The sequence below is a fragment of the Schistocerca serialis genome, chromosome 1, assembly GCF_023864345.2.
Source record: "Schistocerca serialis cubense isolate TAMUIC-IGC-003099 chromosome 1, iqSchSeri2.2, whole genome shotgun sequence".
Lineage (NCBI taxonomy): Eukaryota > Metazoa > Arthropoda > Insecta > Orthoptera > Acrididae > Schistocerca > Schistocerca serialis.
The window spans coordinates 719,987,746-720,012,038 of NC_064638.1; the positions used below are offsets into that span (position 1 = coordinate 719,987,746).

The following is a 24,293-nucleotide window of genomic DNA, read 5'->3' on the forward strand; positions in this document are numbered from 1 at the left end:
ATAGTTAACATTTCATATTTATTTACTTCTTTATTTATTTATTCTTTGCCCATGGACTCCAGCTGAAAATCCAGCTGAGAGTATTGGGTGTGTCATACAATAGGCTATTAACATCAAACTTGATTTCATTGTATACAAATAACAGAAATAGTCTATAAGCATACAAAGATATTACATGTTTCACATTATATATACACACAAATCCAAACAACATACAGAAATGATAATTTTTAAAGGTATATTTCAGTAATGGTATAACATAATTAAACACCATCTTAGTATTCACTCAAACTATATATACATTTCTCTGTGAGATATAGTTTCAAATATAAGCTGACAGGTCTAACTTGGTGGTATTTTTGCAATGCATCTCACTGCCCTTTTCTGAATTGTGAATATTCTTTTTAAGTAGCCAGCTTGTGCACTTCCCCATATATGAACTAAATAAGACAAGTGTGGAAAGACAAGTCCATAATACATTGATCTGAGGACTTTATCATCCACAGTCTTAGCTGTTTTATGCATGATGAAGATCTGTTTGTTTATCTTTTTACACAATGCATCTGTGTGCTCCCCCCATGCCAAATATTTGTCTATTATAGTTCCTAGAAAATTTGTGCTGGTTACTTCTTTAATAGTCTTTCCATTTATATTATAATTTTTACTATGATGGGTCTGAAATACTACATTCATTGTTTTAGGCTGATTCATAAACAGGTTGTTTTGTGTTAGATATTTATTTGCATTTTTGATATTCAGGAGTACTTCCTTCTCAAGCTCCTCCTTTGTGTCAGCTGTGCAAATGATTGTTGTGTCATCAGCATACATTATAAGTCTCTGATTTATATAGTAAGAGAAGTCATTTACGTAGAGTAAAAATAGTATTGGCCCAAGCACTGACCCTTGTGGCACACAATGTTTAACAGGTTGCGATTCTGATCTGTAGTTTGTTGTATTTCCCCCACTAGTATGTCTGATTTCCGTGCATTGTTTCCTATTTGTAATGTATGATTTAAGTATGTCATAGCATTTTCCTCTAATTCCATACTGATATAATTTCATCATTAATTTTGAGTGGTTCACACAGTCAAATGCCTTAGATAGGTCCATAAAAATCCCACAAGTCTTTTGTTGCCTGTCAAGTAAATTAAGAATGTCCTTAATTATATCTGTCGATCCTGTTTTTGTTGACTTCCCTTCTCTGAAACCATGTTGTGATGAATGCAGTATACTGTACTTTGTTATAAAACTTACAATTCTATTTTCTTTATTATCATTTCATAGATTTTAGCAAATGTTGAGATCAATGATATTGGCCTGCAATTTCCTAATTCATCCCTGTTCTCTTTCTTAAATATTAGTTTCACTTTACTTACTTTCAGTGAATCTGGAAATATATCTTCTTCTATCGCAGCATTCAGCTTGTGTGTCAATGGTTTTAATATACAGTCTCTGCATTCCTTTATGAGATGTGATGTGACACCATGCAATCCAGATGAATGTTTAATTTTAAGTTGTTTTATTAGGTTTGACACTTCTGTATCTGTTGTAGTTATGAAAACCATACTATGATTTGTATGTGCAGCATTTAACAATTTACTTACTGCATTTGTTTTATTTTGTCTTATTACTTCGTCTGCTACAGTAATATAATATCTGTTAAATGTATTGGCTAATTCTAGAGGGTTTGCACTGCCTTTCCCACTCATCAGTGGGCAGATGTCCTCTGCCCGATTTATTACTTTTCCTCTCTCTTCATTAATGAAAGACCATAAACCTTTTGAGTAGTTCTTTCCCTTATCTATAGACATCCTGATGAATGATGGTTTAGTTTCTCTGATGAAACTACAGTACTCTTTCTTTTCTATTTTACACAGTGTGTTGTAGGCCTCAGTATTTTTTTGTTTGGAGAGGTCATAATACACTCTCAGAATATTTCTGGTGTGGATTACTTCTCCAGTCACCCAGCTATTCTTTTTTTGTTGTTTTTTGACAAGCCTGTTACTAACAGGACATGTAAAATCATAATAATAATTGAATAAAGAAAAAAAACTGGTCCCATTTGGTGTTTGTATCTTTAGCTACATATATTGTTCCCCAGTTTTCTGCCTCTAACATTTTTTTAGCTGATTTATGTTATGTGGGCAGTTCTGTCTTCTCATCTCCCATATCTTCTGTACTGAATATTTATGTCTATCATGGTTGCAAAATGGTTTGCTAATGTGGAGTTTATTACCTGTGTGTCACAATAGCATGTAGGAATATTTGTTATTACATGATCAATTACAGTTTCACTATGCTTTGTTACTCTGTTTTGTTTGTCTATTTTTATTGTTAGATTGAATACGCACAATAAGCCCAGTAGGGTCTTAGTATTGTCTGTATTTTTACTTGTGTCTATGTTCAGATCTCCTATAATGATCAAATAAGCATATTTTTTGAGAGGTGTTGGATTATACCTTCCAGCTGTTCAAAGAAGTTTTAATTACACCATTTGGTGATCGATACAAACCTAATACACAACATAAATTCCCAGCAATTTTAGTTTCCAGTGCTGTAGCTTCAAAGATCAATTCTATAGCATATTTTGTTATATTTATGGCTTTAGTTGATTTATCGTTAGAAAAAATGGCAACCCCACCACCTTTATAGGAAGCTCTGCAAAAACTGGCTACTTTCACATAATTCTTCAAGTTGTATATTCGTATGTGATTTTCTTTTAGCCCATGTTCTGTAACTACTAGAATTTTTGGCCTATATTCATGTATATGTATATTCAAGTTGTATATTCTTATGTGATTTTGTTTTAGCCCATGTTCTGTAACTACTAGAATTTTTGGCCTATATTCATGTAATATTACCTCTAGTTCCTCTGTTTTATTGTTTATGTATTGAACATTTTGGTGAAGTATTCTAACAGTTGGCTTTAAATTTAATAGTTCCCCTTCCTGTAATGTATTAAGCGTTTCACTTGCTCCCTTTGCTTCTGGTACTATGCAGTGAATTTTTTCAGTTTGTGTCGTTAAACCTGGGCCATATCTTTGTCCTATGTTTATATTCCTCTCGCTATTGTCACACTGGTATTTAAGATGGACAGTTTTACTTACATCTTTTTCCATGTCCTCTTTCTGCTTACTCGATACCATACGAAATCCTCACTTAGTGTAGCAGGTCTCCTAGTTCTCAGTCATCTGTCTTGACTGGAAACTGCTTCTGCTGATGATCTCCCAGGCCTCATGACCTCATCTGTGTGGTTGCTGTTGCTGGTGGCTCCTGTGCTCTCCGACTTGGTGACTGCCCTTCTTTGTTAGCTGCTGCATAAGGTCGTACAACAGACGTATGATCCGAGGGGTGGGTCGTATGTTCGCAAACCGTCTTAAATTGTCTTATATTTACGATCGTACCGTTGCCAACGCTGGATTCTACAATACCGTACCGAAGTAGCAGCGAGAACTCCATTATTGAACATGAGTGAAATGTATGAGCACAATGTTGTCACACAAACCATGTTAGCGACAGATGTCTGTTCTGTAGTAGTCCTTTCTCCATGATAACTCGTTGATGCAATGGCACTGTGACAACAACTTGCGTCTTTTTTTCCCTGGTAGAAGATACGGATACGAGCGGTAGGCGAACTCAACCTACCTCTCCAGATTAATTCTTGAAACGGTTTTTTTTTTTCAGTCAGTTTTTAAGCGCCTACTACGCCCTTGGCGCAGGCATACAGCGCCCCCGCCCCATTCCATGCATTTTGGTACGACTGAACGTAATGCGTTATCTGTATACTTTTAGTATTTGTACTCCACAATTTAAGCTGCACATTCCATGTTATGCGTGTGCGGTTGTCTACTTGTCAGTTAAAGTCAAAATACTGTATTATAATACTCCTTGGCTACCAAAGAGAAGAGTTATCGTGTAGGGTGTTGGCCCCATTATTGGATGTTTTGCTGGCATAAAGACAAATATCTATGCACTACAGTGTGTAGCACATGCGTTAAAATATGTTCATCAAGATAAAATATGCAGGTAACACAAATATTTCAAATCCTTTTTAAGTCGATTCTATCTGTAACAAAGATTGCCGACAGTTACTTCGTCGCGCATTGATACCCTGTTCAAGAAGTGACACCGCGAAATTCAAAATGTGGACTGCATCAGAATTTGTCACAATCGAAATTTATTCAGCACGTTTATCAACAAAGACATTATTGATACTATTTAGCTTGACCACAACAATACCTCATATTTCAATAAAAAGTAGTCGAGTTTTTACTTCGGGATTTGCGACTAATAACTGTGCACTGTTATTTAATTGTTAACATGTAGCATATGATGTGGGGCTTGAAGCAGTGCGTGAAGATCAGCTAGCTGAGTGAATGTCGAAGATAACTAGTCGTATCTGCGAACTGTTTCTAGTGGTCTCGCTTGGATATTTACTTTTTATGAAATAATAGTGAGTTTGGAACATTAGCTTAAATTACTGCAAATGGGGAGCACAACATTAACTGGACAAGTAATAGTGTGCACTCTTGGCTGCAGACTGTTGTTGACAACGGAATGTAGGAGGTAAATATTCTCCCTTCAATTTCAAAAGACGTTTGTGAGTTCCACCCGAACAACAACATTATTATAGCAAATATATAGATTACTGAGATATATATTGATTACTGAGAACATTTAGCTGTGTGTTTGTACTGTTGACTATGTGACCAAAAACTGATTGAGGCATATCGCGTACACTCCTTTGTTCATCTAGTCTACATCTGCAAGCAGTATTATGGGATGGCAAAATAAAAAGAAATGAAATGCTCTAAGCTATTCAAACATTATGAGTACTAATTTGAATTCATTATTTGAATAAAATGTTACCCAGTTTAGTTAACTTGATTGGCTCTTGTATCTTATAAATGTTTGTGAAACGATTATTTTTTACTTCCTTTTTCAGATGATAAGGAGCTACTTGCAAATCCAGATTGCAGAATAGGAAGCCTCCTTGATTATGTTAAAGCAACAATGGCTGAATCTGAGTTATTTGACACTGACTTACATAGTGAGTACTTCAGAGACTTAGTATTGACTAATATGTAATGTACATATTTTACCTACCTGATTTGAATTTATGCATTGTATCACATTATAGTTAGTGCAGTGATGTTGTGCAACATCAGCTACTTCAAAAGAAGAATATTTGGTAAGGAAAGTTGTGCTCTTAGTATGGATGCATGAACATACGGCACTCTCAAGCAATTTTCATATGTGCAATATACAGTTCCAATCTTATTTTCTTCAACCAGACTACAGCTACTAATTTTCCATTTCGTTACTTTTGACTTTTACTGTACTGTGTCCAGCTGAGTTTTCAGCTATGGTCTCCAATCCTCATCATCTTTTCCAATGGTGCCCAAAGAATGACACTAAAATTGCCTTTTTTTAAAAATAAAGAGGTGGCTAGTTTTGAGATGTGTGCTGCCACAAGAACTGAATTTTATAGGTGACTCAAAAAAACTTAATATATCCCAGAACATTGTAGAACTGTGAGATTTCTGTAATGAATGTAATGAATAAAAACTGTATTCCAAGTTTCAGGGGGGATGGGACATCTATGGTCTCTTCTAAAATTTTCAGCCTAATGTTGGGCAACATTAATGGCTGGATTGTTTCCTAGCCATAGATCTTTGAAGGTACCAGTATGAGGCGCAATAGGACAATCTAATGGATGTGCCACATACTGTGCCTAACCACAATAGCAGAAAATGTAGCTGTCAATTTCTAACCTCCACCTCGATAGGTTTGCCTTTACTGGTATAACACCAGAACACCTGTTCATAGTATGCAGTGTTTCCTGTTCCAACTGGATACATGTTGACTCAGTTTCTTGTTTGGCATACCATTTTGGAGGTTACATGTTCACACTGTTCATGAAACTTCTTGTGGAGTTTAATGTTACTGGAAACTTGCTCTATGCACACTGCATTACATGTTTTTTATGGAAGGTCCTTCTGAACATGTTCTTATAGACTATTGCTGAATCATGAATACATGTGGCAGAGAAATGTGCTGCTCTGTTCAGTTTGTCCAGGAGTGTAGCCTTCATACTGCCTCTTGTTAAATGCCATGTTTCATTCAGGATGATATCCACGTTTTCCATGTGAGTAGATCAAGATTGGGCAGACATACTCTGCAGTGGAAAATTACAGGGCCTTACCTTGTGCTGAGGACAATAGCATTTGCTCATCACATACTTCAAGTAAGTTTCTTCAAAATGTCATCTCTCTTTGCTAGTTTCTTAGGAGTTTGCATACAGAGATTTTTGTAGCTTAAAAATCTGTCAAGGTATACTCTTAGATATTTAGGAATGTCTGTGTATTCTAGCTGCTGCTCTTCTTATGTGTTTTGAGTTTCTGTTTTGCCAGTCTAGATCATAAGTGAAATGCACATACTTTGGAAGTGGGCATATACTTTGGAAGTGAGCATACGGTGCACAGTGCTGACTTTTGTCAGAAGCTGATAGTTCTATCACTGGGTGAAGTTATGAAGAACTTCACCCAATGCTCAAAACCAACATTGACTATTAGAGACATAAATGTAGAGAGCACATTGACTATTAGTAACAAAAATGTAGGAAGCATCATGAGAACTAAGCAACACATGTTGTCAGAGAAGTGCAAACACTATTGGGATGTTCTGTGTGTTAAGGAAACAAACACAGATGAGAACTCCATTAAATCAGTAGTACCTGGTATGGAATTGTACATCTAAATGTGGAAAATTCTGAAGTGAAGAATGTTCTGTGCTTCTCTGAGCACCACGTAACCACAGGAATAGATAAAATAGATATCAGAAGTTATAGATTAGCATCTTTTTCATGTAGAGAGAATATGAAGAAAAAGAGGCATTGAAACATAACAGATGTACACAAGCCAAAATATTGAAACAAGCAGTTTCTGTGTAGATCCAAATGCAGAGGCATGTGCTTGTGGTTATTACTGCAGAATATTTCTCTTGTAATTGTAAGAATCTACTGTTCGACTCTAGGAAATATTCAGCTATTTATGAGAAATATAGATGAATTATTGAGCTACTTGTAGGACAAAATGTAAAAGTTAGTAGTTTGTGGAGATTTCACTGTAGATTTCTTAAAAGAATTCGACAGGAATAATGAACTGTAAACATTATTTGACTGTTTCAGTCTGATTTCACTAGTGAATTTTCCCTCATGATCAGCAAAATACCAGCACTTCAGATTGATAATATCTTTATACGCAGTGCTCAGGCTGAAAAGATTAATGTGTACCAAATTGTTAACTGAGTACCTGATCATGATGCACAGTTAATGGAAATAAACAATGTAGCACCTCACAGGTCTTAGGCATGTTTATACAAAGCAGTGAGCCTTATTATAAATAAAAACAGGGTTCAATGTTTTAAGAGTAAGTTAAAAGAGATGATATTGGATGATGCGCTTATAGTAAGAGATCCTAATTTGAAATACAATATATTCCCGTAGTAACTTTGTGTCACTATTTGTAAGCATATGTCCTAAAAAGTTACCCAGGAACGCTATAAAGAAGGTAAGCTGTGCACAACTAAAGGGATTAACACCTCATTTAAGATGAAAAGGGAAATTTATGTAAAATCCAGAATAAGTTAAGATCCAATGTTGCTTGGAATTCGGAATAAAATACTTAAGAAAAGACCTTAAATGGTCCAGAAATAAGCATGCCCAGGTATAAATTTATAATGCAGATACCGTAATAAGATTAAATTTGTACAGAATACTGTGAAAGAGCAACCAGTCGAGTACAAGGTACCATAGTAATTACACTAAATGATAATGTTGTGACTCTTAATTCACAAATTGTGAGTACTTTTTGCAATCATTTTCTAAGTGTAGCATCAAAAATAGAATTAAATAGCTCGATCAAAGAGACAAGATAGTATGTTAAAAATGTCATTCCACAAAACTTCAAGCAACTAGAAGTAGCACCAACATCCTTCAATGAAATTAAAAATTCTAAAGCACAGCTCATATTTGTTGATGAAATTTCAAGCTCGATTCTGAAAAGTTTTTCTGACTTAATAAATAATGTCCTTAATGATATAATTATGGAATACATCATTGACACAGATTTTTCCAGCCATATTAGAATATGCAATTTATTGTTAAACCTCTTTTTAATAATGGTGACAAGAAAGACTTAAATAATTTTTGGCCTATTTCCTTACTGACATCTTACTCCAATAAATGTGGAAAAATAACAGACTCGTACTTGAGGACAGTCTCAACATTTAAGCAGAAATAATTTACTCTGCACATTGTAGTTTGGATTTCAGGAGGTGTTTTTGAATGGGAGTGGTTTTTATACATTTGCTCATCAAATATTAAAGCCCTAAATTACACAATTACAAATTGGAATGGCTGTCTAGTGTGTGCTGATAAATGTGTGAACAAAATAAGTTACTTTGATCGTTTAACGAGCTTAAGTTAAACATATTGTGGTGTGTATATGTGGATTAGTAATTGTTCTCGGCGAGTAACTAAAAATACGGCGATCTGTTGAAAGAACAGGGACATATTGTGCTTTGAAACTAACTAGTGCAAAATGCCGCGACCAGTTTTTGAATACTATTTACGAAATAAGTGAGGAAGCGTGGAATAAACCGTGTTCCTGTAACAAAACGGCAAGAAAAGGCGTGTGTTGTGTAAAATGTAACAGGAAATTCCATTATTCGTGTGTAAATTCAACGAATAGAGTGAAAAGCTGGAAATGCAGTGATTGTTTTCGTACTGACGGTGACGATATGGACGAAATCAAAACAGACCCGTTAAAAACGTGTGTGTGCGCGAAAAGTTACAGAATGAACTCAGAATAGTAAGAAAGTAACTTAAGTATTCGAAAACAATTATATGTTTGCTAACAAACGAACTACAGAAGCGAGAATCAGGCAAGATAGAAATGTGCAAAAACTACAGATTTGATGCACCCAACACAAATCACGATTCACAACACAGTGTGCATACCACAACACAGAACGCAGTTCAAAAAGGAAATCAATCTATGGGTGCAGCAATGAAAATGCAAACCTTTGCTCCTGAGGTCAGTCAGTGAATAGGAGATCCAAAATATTCGTTGCCTCAGATAGCCATGGCAGAGACTGTGCAAGAAACATTTTAAACTTAGCTTCAAATAAATATGATGTTGAAGGGAAGGTGATACCAGGTGCCCTCACTAGTGTAATACTAAAAAATGCAATGACCTCCATAAGTTGACAAGTGAAGATTTTGCAGTTATATGGGCAGGGGCTAATGATGTTGCAAAGAATGAAATCAAGTTGGCAATTCGTTCACTACATAAAGCCTTGTCAGCATTACGAAATACAAATACAAAGGTGATTGTAGTTGGTGTACCACATAGACATGACCTGCCTGAATGGTCTTGTGTAAACCAAGAAATTCAATCTGCAAACAGAAAACTAAAAAAAAATAGTGAAAGGCTTCCATAACACTTGTTTTGTTGATACTCCTAGTAACAAGGAGCTTTATACAGCACATCGACAACAACTTAATGCAACTGGTAAAGAACTAATTGCCACAAGGGTTTATGAATCAGTGGAAACAAACAGGAAAGTGTACAAAACAGCAATATAACTTAAATGGAAGGATACTGAAGTCTCAGATAAAAAATCAGTGAGAATTGTTGCTGACACAACTCCAGCACAAATAACAACAGAATCCTTAAAAGTGAACTCTGTTTGTGTGGAGAGGACAATTACTCAAGCAATAAACTTACCCAAGAGGACAGTGCAAAAGTTTGAAGAAGCAGCAAATGAGGTGGCAGGAAAGAAGGCACCATATAAGAAGAGAGACCTACTTGCAAAAAGAAGAACAGCAAATCAAGCTCAAGGGATGAGAATACCAACATGTGGAGTACGGCAGTTAACCCGAAAAAAGAAACCACAACCGTGGGACCAGGATTTTTGGTGGGATCAGCAGTGGTTTCACAGGTGAAAGCAGTTAACAAAGTGAGTCATCAAGTGGATGAACAGGTATGAGACTATCATAACACATATGATCACAGTGCATCAAGATTAAAGACATTAATGGAACCTACAACTTCAAATATAAAGTCAAATTGCTCTCAGAGGAATACAGACAGAGACAAACTACTTACTTTTCTACAAGTTAACATACGTTGCATTAGAAATAAAATTTTAGAATTAGAACATTTATGTAACACTGAGCATGTAGATGTTATATGTGTATCTGAGCGCTGGTTAACACAAGAACAAGTAAATATGTTCATTCCCCAAGGGTATGTTGTGAGAGAAATGATATGTAGAAAACAGAGAAAGAATGGTGGGGCGGGAATTTTTGTCAAAGGAGGAATAATGTTTTCCAGAACTGATGTATCTACATACTCCTCAGAGCTAGATGGGGAGTTTAGTTGTGTAAAACTAATGAATGAAAATATAGTGGTAGTTAGTCTATATAGGTCGCCAGATGGTGATGTAAATTTGTTTATTGAAAAATGTGAATTAATAATTAAAAAAATATTGAAGAGTAAAACGAGAATTGCTATATGTGGTGATTTCAACATAGAAATGGTAAACACACAGAGACCAGTTGCTAGGACATTTTTGAATATACCAAGATCATTAGACCTCTATTGTACAAATAACTGTGCCACACGTAAGAATGCCTGTATAGACAATATTGTTGTGAATTTCCATAGGGAGGATTTTACAGTTAGACTTGCAGGAAGTGGACTTACAGATCATGAGCCACTACTCCTTACACTCTGTAAGAGGCAGTCAGTTAAAACTGAAGAATCTAAAGTAGTAGTGGCACGAAGACAGAAGGAAGAGTACATAAATATGTTTTTTGATAGATTAGGAAGTGCAGATTGGGACTTTAATATAATTGTCAATCTGGAAGAAGGGAAGCTGAAATTAGCTTTGGTAACTTCTTCAAAAAGTACACAGATTTATGGTATTCTTGCTCACCAGTAAAAAAAATTAGATATCCAAATGAAATGAAAAAGAAAAGTCTGAACTGGTTCACACAAGAGCTAGTAGAAATTAGAGGAAACTTGCATATGCTGTACCAGATGCATAAACAAGCCTCTGACCAAGGGGCAGAACAGAGTGTGAACATTCATAGGTCATATCTGAAATGCAAAAAATACTATAAAGCTAAAAATGCAAGCAGTGGAGAACTATATAGAAAGAGCTCCCAATAAATGCAAGGCAGCCTGGCAAATAATAAAACAAGAGAATACACCAAAACGCACAGAAACAGCTCTGCTTGATCCTGAAGAATTAAATGAGTACTTTTTAAACTCAGTTAAAGAAATAAGCAACAGTATCAAAGCAACAAATTCATCTGCAATGAACCTTGTTGGAACACCACTGCCTGTTAACCTAGCATTTCAATGGAGGGCTGTCACACCTGCTGATGTTATAAAAGCTGTATCCAAATTTTCAGCTTCTACAAGTATGGACTGTTATTGGTTATCAAATAACATAATTAAAAAGACAATACACTCAATTGCCAAACCATTAACTTATATTTTTAATAAATGTGTAGAATTTGGAGTTTTTCCAGGTGCACTCAAGGTATCAAAAGTTGTCCCAGTTTTTAAAAAAGGAGACAAACATCTCCCCCAAAGCTACAGACCAGTCTCCATTGTTCCAATATCCTATGTAACAATCAGTTTGGCTTTCGAAAGAGGAAGAACATAAAAGGGGCCATCTTGGAAATCATTCACCAAACCTTAACAGCTTTTGAAAACAATAACATGGTATCACTGGTATTATGTGACCTAAGCAAAGCTTTCAATTGCATTCCTGTTGACATACTACTGGGGAAACTAGAGTTTTATGGGGTGAGAGGGAGCACTTTATCTGTGATAAATTCTTATTTAAGTAACCGAAAACAATTCGTTTCAGTCAGAAACTTAAATTCTTCCATCATGGAAATCAGCACAGGTGTACCACAAGGGTCTATCCTTGGACCCTTCTTCTTCATGGTCGCTATTAATTATTTACCTAAAAATATAGCTCACCCTGTTGTGTGTTATGCTGATGATACAACACTACTTACCACACATCAGAACACTTCAGATCTGAATAACCTAACAAAAGAAACACTAGATAAGGCCCTGGACTGGTTTGCAGCCAATAAGCTCCTATGCAACCCTGACAAAACACAACAACTTCTAATGGGAACATCAAATGAAGTAGGCAATAAGTCGGTAAAAATTAGGTATTCACATTGACTCAGAACTATTGGGAGAAACATGTCAATCATGCATGTGAAAAAATATCTCGGGTGGCATACCTTCTCTTGAAACTAAGGGAGGTAGTGAGCTTGGAGTACCTCAGGGTGACATACTTTGGGCTATTCCAGTCACATATTTCATATGGTCTGATTATATGGGGGCACTGCCCTCACATCAAAAACGTATTGAAATTACAAAAAAAAAGTCATACGTATAATATGTAAAAGAGGTCATAGGGAGCACTGTCGTCCTCTTTTTTCCAGACTCAGAATACTTACAATTATAAGTCTATACATCTATGTGTCTGTACTCTATATTAAAAATAATATTTCAGAATTTATTGCCAGAAGGGAAATACACGAACACAACACCAGGGCTAACGGTAATTTAGACATACCGTACCACAGATTAGCGAGAACAGGAAATTCCCACAAAGTTAACCCACTCAAAATGTTCAATAAACTGCCAGTTCATGCTCAGTCTATGGATACAAATTCTTTTAAAATTAAGTGGTACAGCTGGCTGTCATATCATCCATTCTATGACATTAAAGAATTCTTTGAGATGCCTGAGGAGAATATAAGCATTTAAAAGTTGTCTGTAGTTAAACATATTATTTTGTGCTGTGGTTAATCGTCTGTAATTACAAAGTTTATACTATAAACAATAAAATACCATATTGTATTAGATTAGAAGATAGCTTGTTGCGTTACGGTAACTTTTAAAAGCAATCCTTTGTAATCTGGTACACTGCCATGCTTCAAATGTATTCTATAATGTATTGACAGAAGTTTATTTTATTATTCTGTATGTACTAGTACATCTTGTATGACGAAGCCAATATCATTGTAAAATGATCTACGGTGAATAAAATTCTTGAACATAGCCATTTGGTACTTTTTGTGGTCTGTCAAGGCATTTGATGGCATAGATTATGTTACTCTCTTAGAAAAAATTTAAGTTTTGTGGAATTGACGGCTTTACAGCAACTGGCTTGAATCATACAGAACAAACAGACTGAAAAAACTTGTCCTAATAATTCAAACAATGTTGGAAGGAGAGAAAAGTTTAGCCATTGAGGGGAATTCATGAAGGGAGTCCAGCATGGGTCAATTTTGGGTTGACTCCTATTCTTTATGTATGTAAATGAAGTTCTACTTATCATTCATCAAGCAGAATTGGTACTTTTTGCAGATGATACTAGTGTTGTAATAAATCCACTACAGTGAAAGCAACAAAAGAGATTTTTAATGATGTTTCAAAGAATTGTGAAGTGATTATCTGATACTGGACTTCCCATAAATTTTGGAAAAACACACTTATTCAGTTTTGTGCAAGTTTTGGAATCATACCAGCAATCTATATAATACATCTATTTATTTGTTTGTTTGTTCATCCAGGGGACATCTTGCAATGGTATAGAATTTGTCGCCATAACAAAATGAAAATATATAGCTCACAAATATACGTGCTTACAGAATATAGAATTATGCTTTTATGAGGATAGGAGAAATCAGGAAGAGAGGTTGGCTGTGGTCTTGTCTGAAATGATTTAGGAAAACTGTGAAAAATCTAAATCAAAATGGCAGGCCAGAGCAAACCCCATCCTCCTGAATATGTGTCACTGTCTTGACACTGCAGCACCTCATTTGGTTGGCATCTACTGTACAATGTCCTTTGATATACACGCTATTTTCTCTAGGTAACTTATAAAAAAGAGGTTATTCTTCATTGTTCCACATATCAAGGGCACCTGCTGGTAACTTCTGAACCATGAACATGTTGCTACACACTCGTATCAGCTCCAGTATGTTTTAAAAGTGGTTCAGGCATGTAAACATCTAACTACCCCCCATGCCTGTTTTTTATGTCCTCCCTCGGTCCACATAAAAAACCAACTCAGAATCCCCCCATGATGGAGTGAGATGAACTCAGGAAATCGACGAGATGTTACTATTATGCACTATAGATCTTGGCACACAATTTCCTTGTAAATGCATTACATTGTGATCATATATTGTAAAGTGATGAGGTGTTGTAGTTATCCCCCTGCTATTATTAGCCGCTATTCTGAGTCCTCCAAGTAATCTTTGATTGTGTAGTATGCATTACTTAATGAAGAATGATTTAGTTGTCTTTTTAAAGAGATGTGATTTGGTAATCTTTTACTACATCATCATGGGCAGTTTGTTATACAATTTTAGTCCTTGATAGGAAATTATGTTCTGAGCTTTTTGTTTGTTTTTCCTAGGTAAAAGTAAGTGCAAACTGTTCCTGTTCCATGATCATGGAGAGAATTGTTACTGAAATACTGAATAACTTCTAGTTCTACTTCTACTTATTATTTTTTGGTCCTTTCCTGTGAATTAAAAACTGTGTTCATGGTTCATGCCTTTGATCCCCAACAAAGAATCACATATCTTAAAATAAAGTATATGTAAGAATAATATGTTGTTACAAGACATTGGCTGCTACCAACTACAAATAGAACCCTAAGAGCAAAACATCCAAATGAAATTCTTTTTGCCAGCACCTTTGTGTATACGTTATATGTCAATTGGCAGTCAGTATCACCCATAAAAGCTCTGTTACGTAATCTATAGATCTGTTATTTATGCTTAGTATAACTGAATTGTTTTCCCTCTTTGTGTTGAAGTGCATCTTGTTTGTTTTCTTTACACACAGTGTTAATTTATTACATACTCCCCAATCGAAACATCATTCAGGATCAGTCACGGTGCTGATGCTGTCATTAGAAAAGCTAACTTTTTCTCCATGTCTTACTATGTTTGGAGAATCCACGATGGAATACTGACATTATTATGAAAAAAATAAATAAATAAATAAACAAAAATAAAATAAAAAAAGGTTGCTACACACCATATATAGGAGATGTTGAGTCACAGATAGGCTCACCAAAAGGACTGCTAAACACGAGCTTTTGACTGAAAGGCTGTCATCTAGAGTAGTCATGACACACAAACGCAACTCACACAGAAATGACCACTGTCTCCGGCCAGAGAGGCCAGACTGGATGGGAGAAGCACCTTCATGTCTAACCTCTGGACTGCACCTGGCTGCTCCACCCTGTCCACAGCATGTCTCTGCATGCTCCCACAAGCAGCACTTTGCCATCCCCCATTCCTATCCTGCTATTCCTCCCCCTCCTTGCCCCAGTCTCCTTCTTATCCACACCACCCACATTGCTTTTCCCACCATTCCCACCATTCAGAGTTGCTCGCAGTCTGGCGTCTGTGACCAGAGACAGAGTCATATGTGTGTTTGAGTTGTGCTTGTGTGTGTGTGTGTGTGTGTGTGTGTGTGTGTGTGTGTGTGTGTGTGTGTGTGTTGTCTACCATGGAAGAAGATCTTTTGGTGAAAAGCTCACATGTTTAGAAATCTTTATGGTGTGCCTGTCTGTGACTCAACATCTCATCTATGTGGTGAGTGGGGCAATGTTTCCTATTTGTAATAATGTCTGGAAAGATATTGATACATGGTATATTAAGAACGGAAATGGATTCAGTAGACCACCCCGAGGAAAATCTATATTTATATTTTTGTTTGTGAAATTGTTTTTCTAAAAATTTATCATCAGCAGATGTGTGAACTATCTAAACCTCTTACACCCCATTTTCCAGATTGGACTGGAACTGATAATCTGCTGTTCCTCTTACTTCTAGTACTTCTGTCTTGTTTAGTAGTATTTTGTTTAGTAATATTTTAGTTAGCAGTGTCAAATGCTTTGGTAAGTCAAAGAATATACTTGTAACAGTGATATGCTAGTACAAGAGCTTCAAGTACTCTATAATGACCAATGTTATACTTCTCCCACCTCAGAAACAAAATTGGGCATCAATATAAGACTTGTATTTATTCATGTTACTTGTTAACTCTATCTTCAATGATTGATTCAGTTATATTTGAGGATTTAGAAAGTAGTGAAACTCACATTTAGTTTTCAGTAGTCTCCACATTTCCTTTATTTAGTAAGGACACAGCTTGTGTGCTTTAGGTACATACTGTGTAAAAAGAACAGTGTAGAAAGTAAAAAAAGAAATACAAACAAAAGAAATCATGGCTAGTTGAGAAAGAACAAAGGAACCTCAGCAAGAGATTAAATTACCTGACTATGGTGCTACCAAAGTTATGATGCACACAAAATATAAACAAAAAATGTGTATAAAATACTAACACTAAAAATTTCTATTCAAATTTCTGACTCCACATTAGTGTTACAAAATCCACACTTTCTTAAAACAAAAATAAATTATGTTAGGCCTACTGAAAACTGATATAGAAACAATTACTTCTCAGTGGAAAGTCAACTCATACATGCATGAAAAAAATTATGCAAGTTTTTGGAAAATTTAAGTAAATAGTTGTCAGTGCAGATAAGCACACAGATAATACTCACTTCCTGACAGAAGTTCCTGAGGAAACACTGAACTAAGCACTGTGTACAATATAAACAACTGCTGCTGCTGCTGGTTGCTGCCCCCCCTCCCCCTCTGTGGCGGCTGGAGCTCTACATGACCTTCATGGCAGTCTGAGTAGGATTCTGTCAATGTATCTAAACGTCTTGAGGATATTCATTTTAAATTTCCTACTCTCCCATGTTAACTTTTCATATAAAATATGCTAGATTAACACCATTTTTCATCTAGTCTCATGGCAGTCAGACAGGCACAAGACAAATACCTTTTTTATAAGTCTGCAACACTTCCAGACAAACATGAATTTCATCAGTGTATCTCAGTTTCCTGATGTTTTTGTGAAACTATGTTTAGTTTCTTCTGCTTTTAAATTCCTTTTAAATTAGGGGTTCATGCTTATCACATCTATAGTAATTTTATAAAGCTACGCCACATGGCTCCTGGGTTGTTCTAAATAGTGCACTTGTACCGTAAAACATTGTATGTGATCTACAATGTCAAGCAAAACAATCTCTCAGTGTTTCATGGCACCAATTGGTCAGTATAAACATTCAACGTAACAATATACCTAGGGTGGAAACACCTCCTTCATTGACTCATAAGGATCCTTCTATAAATAATACATAGAGAGTGTTTATAAATGATACAAGCACTATGTGGAAGTAACGCTACAACAGGCAGGTTGTAAGCACCTCATGATGCTCCAGCCTATTGCTTTGTCAGTATGACCATTACAGTCATAGTTGTTTGTATAGTATATGAGTTGGGAGCAACTTTGGAAAGAAATTAGAGAAAAATATTGAACTATTTAGGACTTCAGGCTGCTGACTCAGTAGCATTTTATGATAGTGATAGTGGCATGCACAGAATAAAACTAAAACCTTACCAAATAGTGGTAGTGCACTGACTAACCAATTCAGATACTATTTGTCTACATCAGTACTGCAACTAGCTATTGCGTTCTGTGCATGGTGGAGAAGTTGATCTCAAAATTCTCTTTTTCCTGATGAAGAATGGCTGCATTTGTCTAAATCTATATGAGTACTCTACAATTCACATTGAAGTGCAGAGGTGTCATCAAACCACTTTCACACTTTTTCTCTACCATCCTACTCTCAAAAAGCATGAGGGGAAAAATGAGCAGTAAACTCTTTGTGAGTGCATTCTGATTTCTCTTATTTTAGTACAGTGGTTCTAAATAAGGTTGCCATCATATTCAGAGGGGTATGCTGGAGATGGAAATTTCATCATAATATCTCACCACAATGAAAAATGCCTTTGTTTTAATGATTCATACTCTAACTTGTATCATTTGTATGCCATTCTCTCCTCTGTTCCGTGACAGTACACGTGTTGTAAGTGTTCTGGCAACGAAACAGAGCCTTTGGTTTGCCTTCCCCACAAGCTATTTTCCAGTTTAGGTTGTTCACACTTTTTAACCTGGGTATTTAATTGGATTGACAGCCTTTGGATTTGTGTGATTTATCATGTAACTGAAATCTAATGGATTCCTTTCAGTACACCTGTGAATGACTACACGCTTTTCATTATTTAGGTTCTATTGCCACTTTGGACCATACACATATCTCATCTAAATCATTTTGTAATTGGTTGGGATCTTCTGGCAACTTCACTAGACTTTAAATGGCAACATCATCTGCGAACAATCTAAGATGACTGCTAAGATTATCTCCTAAATCATTTATGTAGATTAGGAATGGCAGAGGGTCTATAACACTTCCTTGGAGAACACGAAATATCACTTCTATTGTACTCCATGACTTTCTATAATTACTACGAACTGTGACCCATATGCACACATTTGATTAGAAGTCAAACCACCAATTCTGAGGATTTTGCATCCTTTTAAATTTGGCATGCATTTTTCATTGCTTCTGCAATGATGTTATGCCATGTTTTATACAGCATGGGGGATCAGTTCTGTCTCTTATTAATTTATTTGGTATAAATCTCTCAACTGCTATTGGTACTACTTTTTTTTCAGTTTAAGACACATCTGGCCTATGCCTACACAATTAGTTCAGAAAGAATGGAGATTGTCCCTTAGGAAGACATTATGTGAGTTTTTATCTGGTTTTTTAAAAATAGATGTAGTTTTCATTTATTTGGTGAGTTTTGATGCTACGGTATTCAGTCTTGCTATAATGACCTTGTGGTCACTAGTCCTTGTATCCATCCTGATGCTCCCTATCTGCTCCAGGTTATTTGCTACTAAGAGGTCAAATATGTTTTCACATCCATTTACACTTAAGAGTGGGCTTCAGAACTAATTGGTCAAATAATTTTTGGGAAGTATTTAGTACAATTTTGGATGATGCTTTATGTCAATCACTGGCTTTGAACATGTTCTTTCATCGAAGACACCATCATCTATAATTGTGTGAGTGGGGAATACATATGAGCTGGTACTCAAGTTTCTTAGAACCTTTCGGTAACTATATCATCTGAGTCATAGATTCAGTAAAAGGGGCCAATTATTAAATTATTCTGGCTGTCAGGCACAACCTCTAACCATACTAACTCACAGGAAATCTCTACTTCATGTTCGATACAAGATAAACTACTTCTAATAGCAACAAACACGCCACCTTATACTGTATTTAACATATCCTTACTGAGTATCATTAGGTCCTTTGTAAAAGTTTTGGCTAACTTTTAGTGCCTGTAATGATTTGAGCTTCAGTGTTTTGTATTAACTTTGTAAACATATTGGGAACAGCAGCAATTGCAGTGGTAATAAAATATCATATAGAACTGTCCTGATCGCATAAAAACACCTCTATTTGTAAGTGGTAACTTTTTTTTTTTTGTATAATGACCTGTAATATAACTGATGCAGATTTTCAGACCTCCAGCACCAGTTGTTCTGAGAGTTCACAAACCCTGATTCTTCATTTGCTCAATTGTGTGGTGGGATATCGGGTTCTGTTTAATAGGTCAAGAGTCCATTACATGTAGGGGGTTACTATATGGGTTGCAGGGGCTGTGTGGAGTGGATTGGATAGTTTTTTTATAGTAGGTGGTCTCAGGAAAGAGCAAAAGAGCTTCAGTTTTAAAGAGTGTAGATCCAACACAGGATGAGAATCATAGGTATATAAACTCTCATAACTGTGTGGAGAAAGAATGAGAGATCCAAGGATTAACAGGAAGTAATAAAACATTGCATAGAAAGTAATAAAATATTATATAGGAGAGTTCTGATTGCATAAAAATGCTTCTTTTCGTAGGTGATAGTTTTGACCCAGCATGGATCATCTATGGACCATACTATGTAATTTAGAGCACGACAGAACAGAGGGAGATATGTAATGTAACAAATACTAAGTTAAACAAAAACTATACAATGTTATATCCAATAATGACATGTGGAGACAATGTCATAAAGCAGAAATGGGGTTACCACCCACTGATGTCGACTGCTGAGTATCTGGTGATGTCATGGAGTTAAATAGCAGAAGCTTCACTCCTTGCCTGTCATCCTATGTCATCTGTAGCCAGTGGGATACAACGCATGTTATACAGGTCATACATGCATGAATATCAACCTTAATACTATGCTGGATATTATTGTAAGTCATATCTAAGTAACAGATTATTTGCCATTCAGTTAAAGTTTTATATAATATCAAAAAGTATAAGTGACCAGCCAATGGCATCGAGTTACTAGACTGACCTCTACGGGACTTTGTGTACACCAAAGATGAGCTGTAGGATGCCACTGGTTACTTAGCGGCATGAAAGCCTTATCGTAGCGATCAAGATGTTATGCCAATGCCATACTGCATTTGGTTCACTGGCACATGATCTTCATATTTGCATTGGTTTTAAGCCGTCCTTCAATGCCGACTGCCATTTTATGCAGTGGCACGTACTGCAGACAACCCCACGCAATCATTGTCCAGTCTCACCAGCCATACAGTCACTCCATTTAATGAATGCCTTTGGCTCATCAGTAACATTTTTTCATGTTATATTACGTGAAATTTTAGCTGTATAACATATAAATTGTTGTTTTATATTAAGCTACTTCCTATACATAGGTTTATATTCATGCTGTGTGTCATGCCCACTTATATTGTGTCCCACTGGCTGAAAATGATGTAGGGCGAAAGGGCAAGGGGTGGGGCTTCTGCTATTCAACTCGATGGTAGCACCACATAATCAGCAGTTGACATCAGTGGGTGGTATCGACTTCTGTTTTGTGCCAGTGTCTCCACATGTCATCAGTGGATATAACATTGTATAGCTTTTGTTTAATTTAGTGTCCATTATGTTACATATCTCCCTCTGTTCTGTTGTGTTCTAAATTGCAGAGTTTGTTACATAGATGCTCCACGTTGGGTCAAAACTGGTCACCACCTATAAACAGAAGCATTTTTATGTGACCATGACTCTGCTATATAATGTTTTATTACTTTTTATATAATATTGTATTACGTTCTATATAATATTTTGTTACTGTCTCTTGGAGCTCTGATTCTTTCTTCACACAGTTATGACAGTTTACATATCTATGATTCCTAGGATTCCTAGGAGCAAGACAAGGATCAGGGTTTGTGAACTCTCAGAAAAACTGGTGCTGGGGGATCTGAAAATGTGCATCAGGCATTAGCTGTGTACTTAATGCAACATGAATTACTGGACCAATCTATTTCCACCGAATCATTATTTCTGGCAGGTATGTGGATAATATATTGCAACCATTTTTTCAGAGAACTAAGGGTTAACAAGAGACTCGCAGTTCTTGTATGCAGAACAATGTAAGAGCACATGCCACCAATGCATGTATTATAGTATTATGACATGATTTTGATTATAGGAACTGAGCTGTACATCGGTGTGGTTCATGTTGAGTCTGTTAGAGCTGGCCAGGTAGTTACGATCTTATATGTCAGTGAGGTTTTGGAGTACAGTATAATTTTTTAGTTACATACTACACTGAAATAATATATATAGGAATCAAGTGATGTTACCAGATTTAAGAACATTGTGAAACAAGAGGAAGATAGTCTTCACAGAAGTCCTCTTCAACTTCTGAAAGTTACTGTAGTATATAGTTGGATTTATTTACATAATTGTGAGGTCGTACATACCAAATCACCTAAACTGATGTAAATACTAATGATGTGGACTTACAACCTGTATTGTGAATTTCGATTTACTTGTCAGGAATGTGGTTAACTTGCACATGAATTTGTATTTATTTATTTACACATCTAGTTCCATAGGACCAAATTGTGGAGCAAATCTCCAATGTCATGGAACATGTAATTACAACATAAAAGTAATAACAGATAAAATATTATGTTTATCAATCCAAAAAAAGTCAAGCCATAAATTTAAGTAAACACAATCAACAATATAACATAAGAATCAACTTAATTTTTCAAGAAACTCCTCAACAGAATAGAAGGAATAACCCACGAGAAAAATCTTCAGTTTTAATTTGAAAGCATGTGGATTTCTGCTAAGATTCTTGAATTCTTGTGGTAGATTATTGAAAAGATGCAGCAGTCTACTGATCACCTTTCTGCACAAGAGTTAAGGATGCGCGATCCAAATGCAGATTGGATTTCTGCCGAGTTTTAACTGAGTGAAAGCTGTTAAGTCTTGGGATAAGCTGATATTGTTAACAAGAAATGAGAGTAAAAAATACATATGTATTGAGAAGGCAATGTCAAAATACCCTGACTAGTGAACACGGGTTGACAAAAGGTTCTGCAAACTTACATTACTTATTGCCCGAACTGCCCGTTTCTGAGCCAAAAATAACTTTTAGAATGGGAAGAGTTACCCCAAAATGTAATACCATACAACATAAGCGAAAGAAAATAAGCAAAGTAGAGTAATTTTTGTGTTGAATGATCACTTACTGCAGATACTGTTCGAATAGTAAAAATGGCAGCATTAAGTCTTTGAACAAGATTCTGAACATGGGCTTCCCACAACAGTTTACTACCTATCTGAACGCCTAGAAATTTGAAATGTTCGGTTTCACTAACTATATGTCCATCTTGTGAAATTAAAACGTCCAGTTTTGTTAAATTTTGTGTTAGAAACTGTAAAGACTGAGTCTTACTCTGATTTAGTGTTGTTTATTTTCCACAAGCCATGAACGTGTGTCATGGACTGCACTGTTTGAAACAGAGCCAATGTTGCATGCAACATCCTTTTCTACAAAGGTAGTGTCATCAGCAAACATGAATATTTTAGAATTACCTGTAATACTAGAGGGCTTATCATTTATATAAATAAGGAACAGGAGTGGCCTCAACTCTGATCCCTGGGGCACCCCCCATTTAACCGTACACCACTCACACTCCACATTACAACTGTTCTTCACACCATGAATATTGGCCTTTTACTGCCTGTTGTGAAAGTAAGAGGTGAACCAATTGTGAGCTGCTCCCCATATTCTGTAGTGTCCAACTTCTGGAGCAATATTTTGTGATCAACACACTCAAAAGCTGAAGTTAAATAAAAAAAGAAGCCTAGTGTTTGAAACCTTTTGTTTAACCCATCCAGTACTCACAGAGAAAAGAAAATATAGCATTTTCAATTGTTAAATGGATTCTAAAGCCGGACTGGACATTTGATAGCAAATTATGTGATAAAAAAATGCTCAATTATCCTTGCATACACAGCCTTTTCAATAACTGTAGCAGACACTGAAGGCATAGAAGTAGGTCTAAAATTGCCTACATTATCCCTTTCTCCCTTCTTATAAAGTGGCCTTACTACTGAGTACTTTAGTTGCTCAGGAAACTGACCATTCCTAAAGAAAAAGTTACAAATATGGCTAATTACAGGGCTAATATGTGCAGCAAAGTACTTTAATATTCTGCTAGGCACTCCACCATATCCATGAGAGTCCTTAGTCTTCAGTGATTTAATTATTGGCACAATCTTCCCCTTGTCAGTATCACAGAGGAGTATTTCAGACATCAGTCTCGGAAGGGCATTTTCCAAGAGAGTTATATGAGTCCCTGTAGAAACTAAGTTTTTATTTAGCTCACCAGCAATGCTCAGCAAATGATTGTTCAATACTGTACATATATTTGACTTATCAGTAGCAGAAATACTTTTACTCTTATGCTGCTGATCAGACACTTCTTTCACAACTGACCATATGATTTTAATTTTATCCTGTGAATTAGCTATTCTATTTGTGTACCACATATGATTTACCTTCCTAATAACATTTTTAAGCACCTTACAATACTGTTTGTAATGGGCTACTGTAGCTTGATTGTGACTACTTCTGTAACATTTTGATATAATTTCTGCTTTGATGTACATGATATCATTATCCCACTAGTCAGCCACCCAGACTGCCCTTTTACTGCTAGTACCCTGTTTAGAATGTTCTAATGGAAAGCAACTCTCAAAGATCATGAGAAATGTGTTAAGAAAAGCATTATATTTGTCATTTATGTTATTGGCACTATAAACATCCTGCCACTCGATATGTATTCACTGCATAGAAAGTCATGTGGCAGAGAACAAATAATGTTCATTCACTGATGAGGAGAATAAGATTTAAGAAGGAAGATGG

The 24,293-nt window shown here is 35.9% G+C and overlaps 1 protein-coding gene across 1 annotated transcript in view; it reads left to right on the forward strand.

Annotated features, from left to right (window-relative positions):
• The first annotated feature begins 3,918 nt into the window (after positions 1-3,918).
• Positions 3,919-24,293, forward strand: part of LOC126427179 (uncharacterized) — a 100,123-nt gene continuing 79,748 nt past the window's right edge. The window contains exons 1-2 of the mRNA XM_050089435.1: positions 3,919-4,026; positions 4,946-5,050. Of these exons, the coding sequence (XP_049945392.1) occupies positions 4,002-4,026; positions 4,946-5,050 (130 nt within the window). The 5' untranslated portion in view covers positions 3,919-4,001. The remainder of the gene's footprint in view (positions 4,027-4,945; positions 5,051-24,293) is intronic.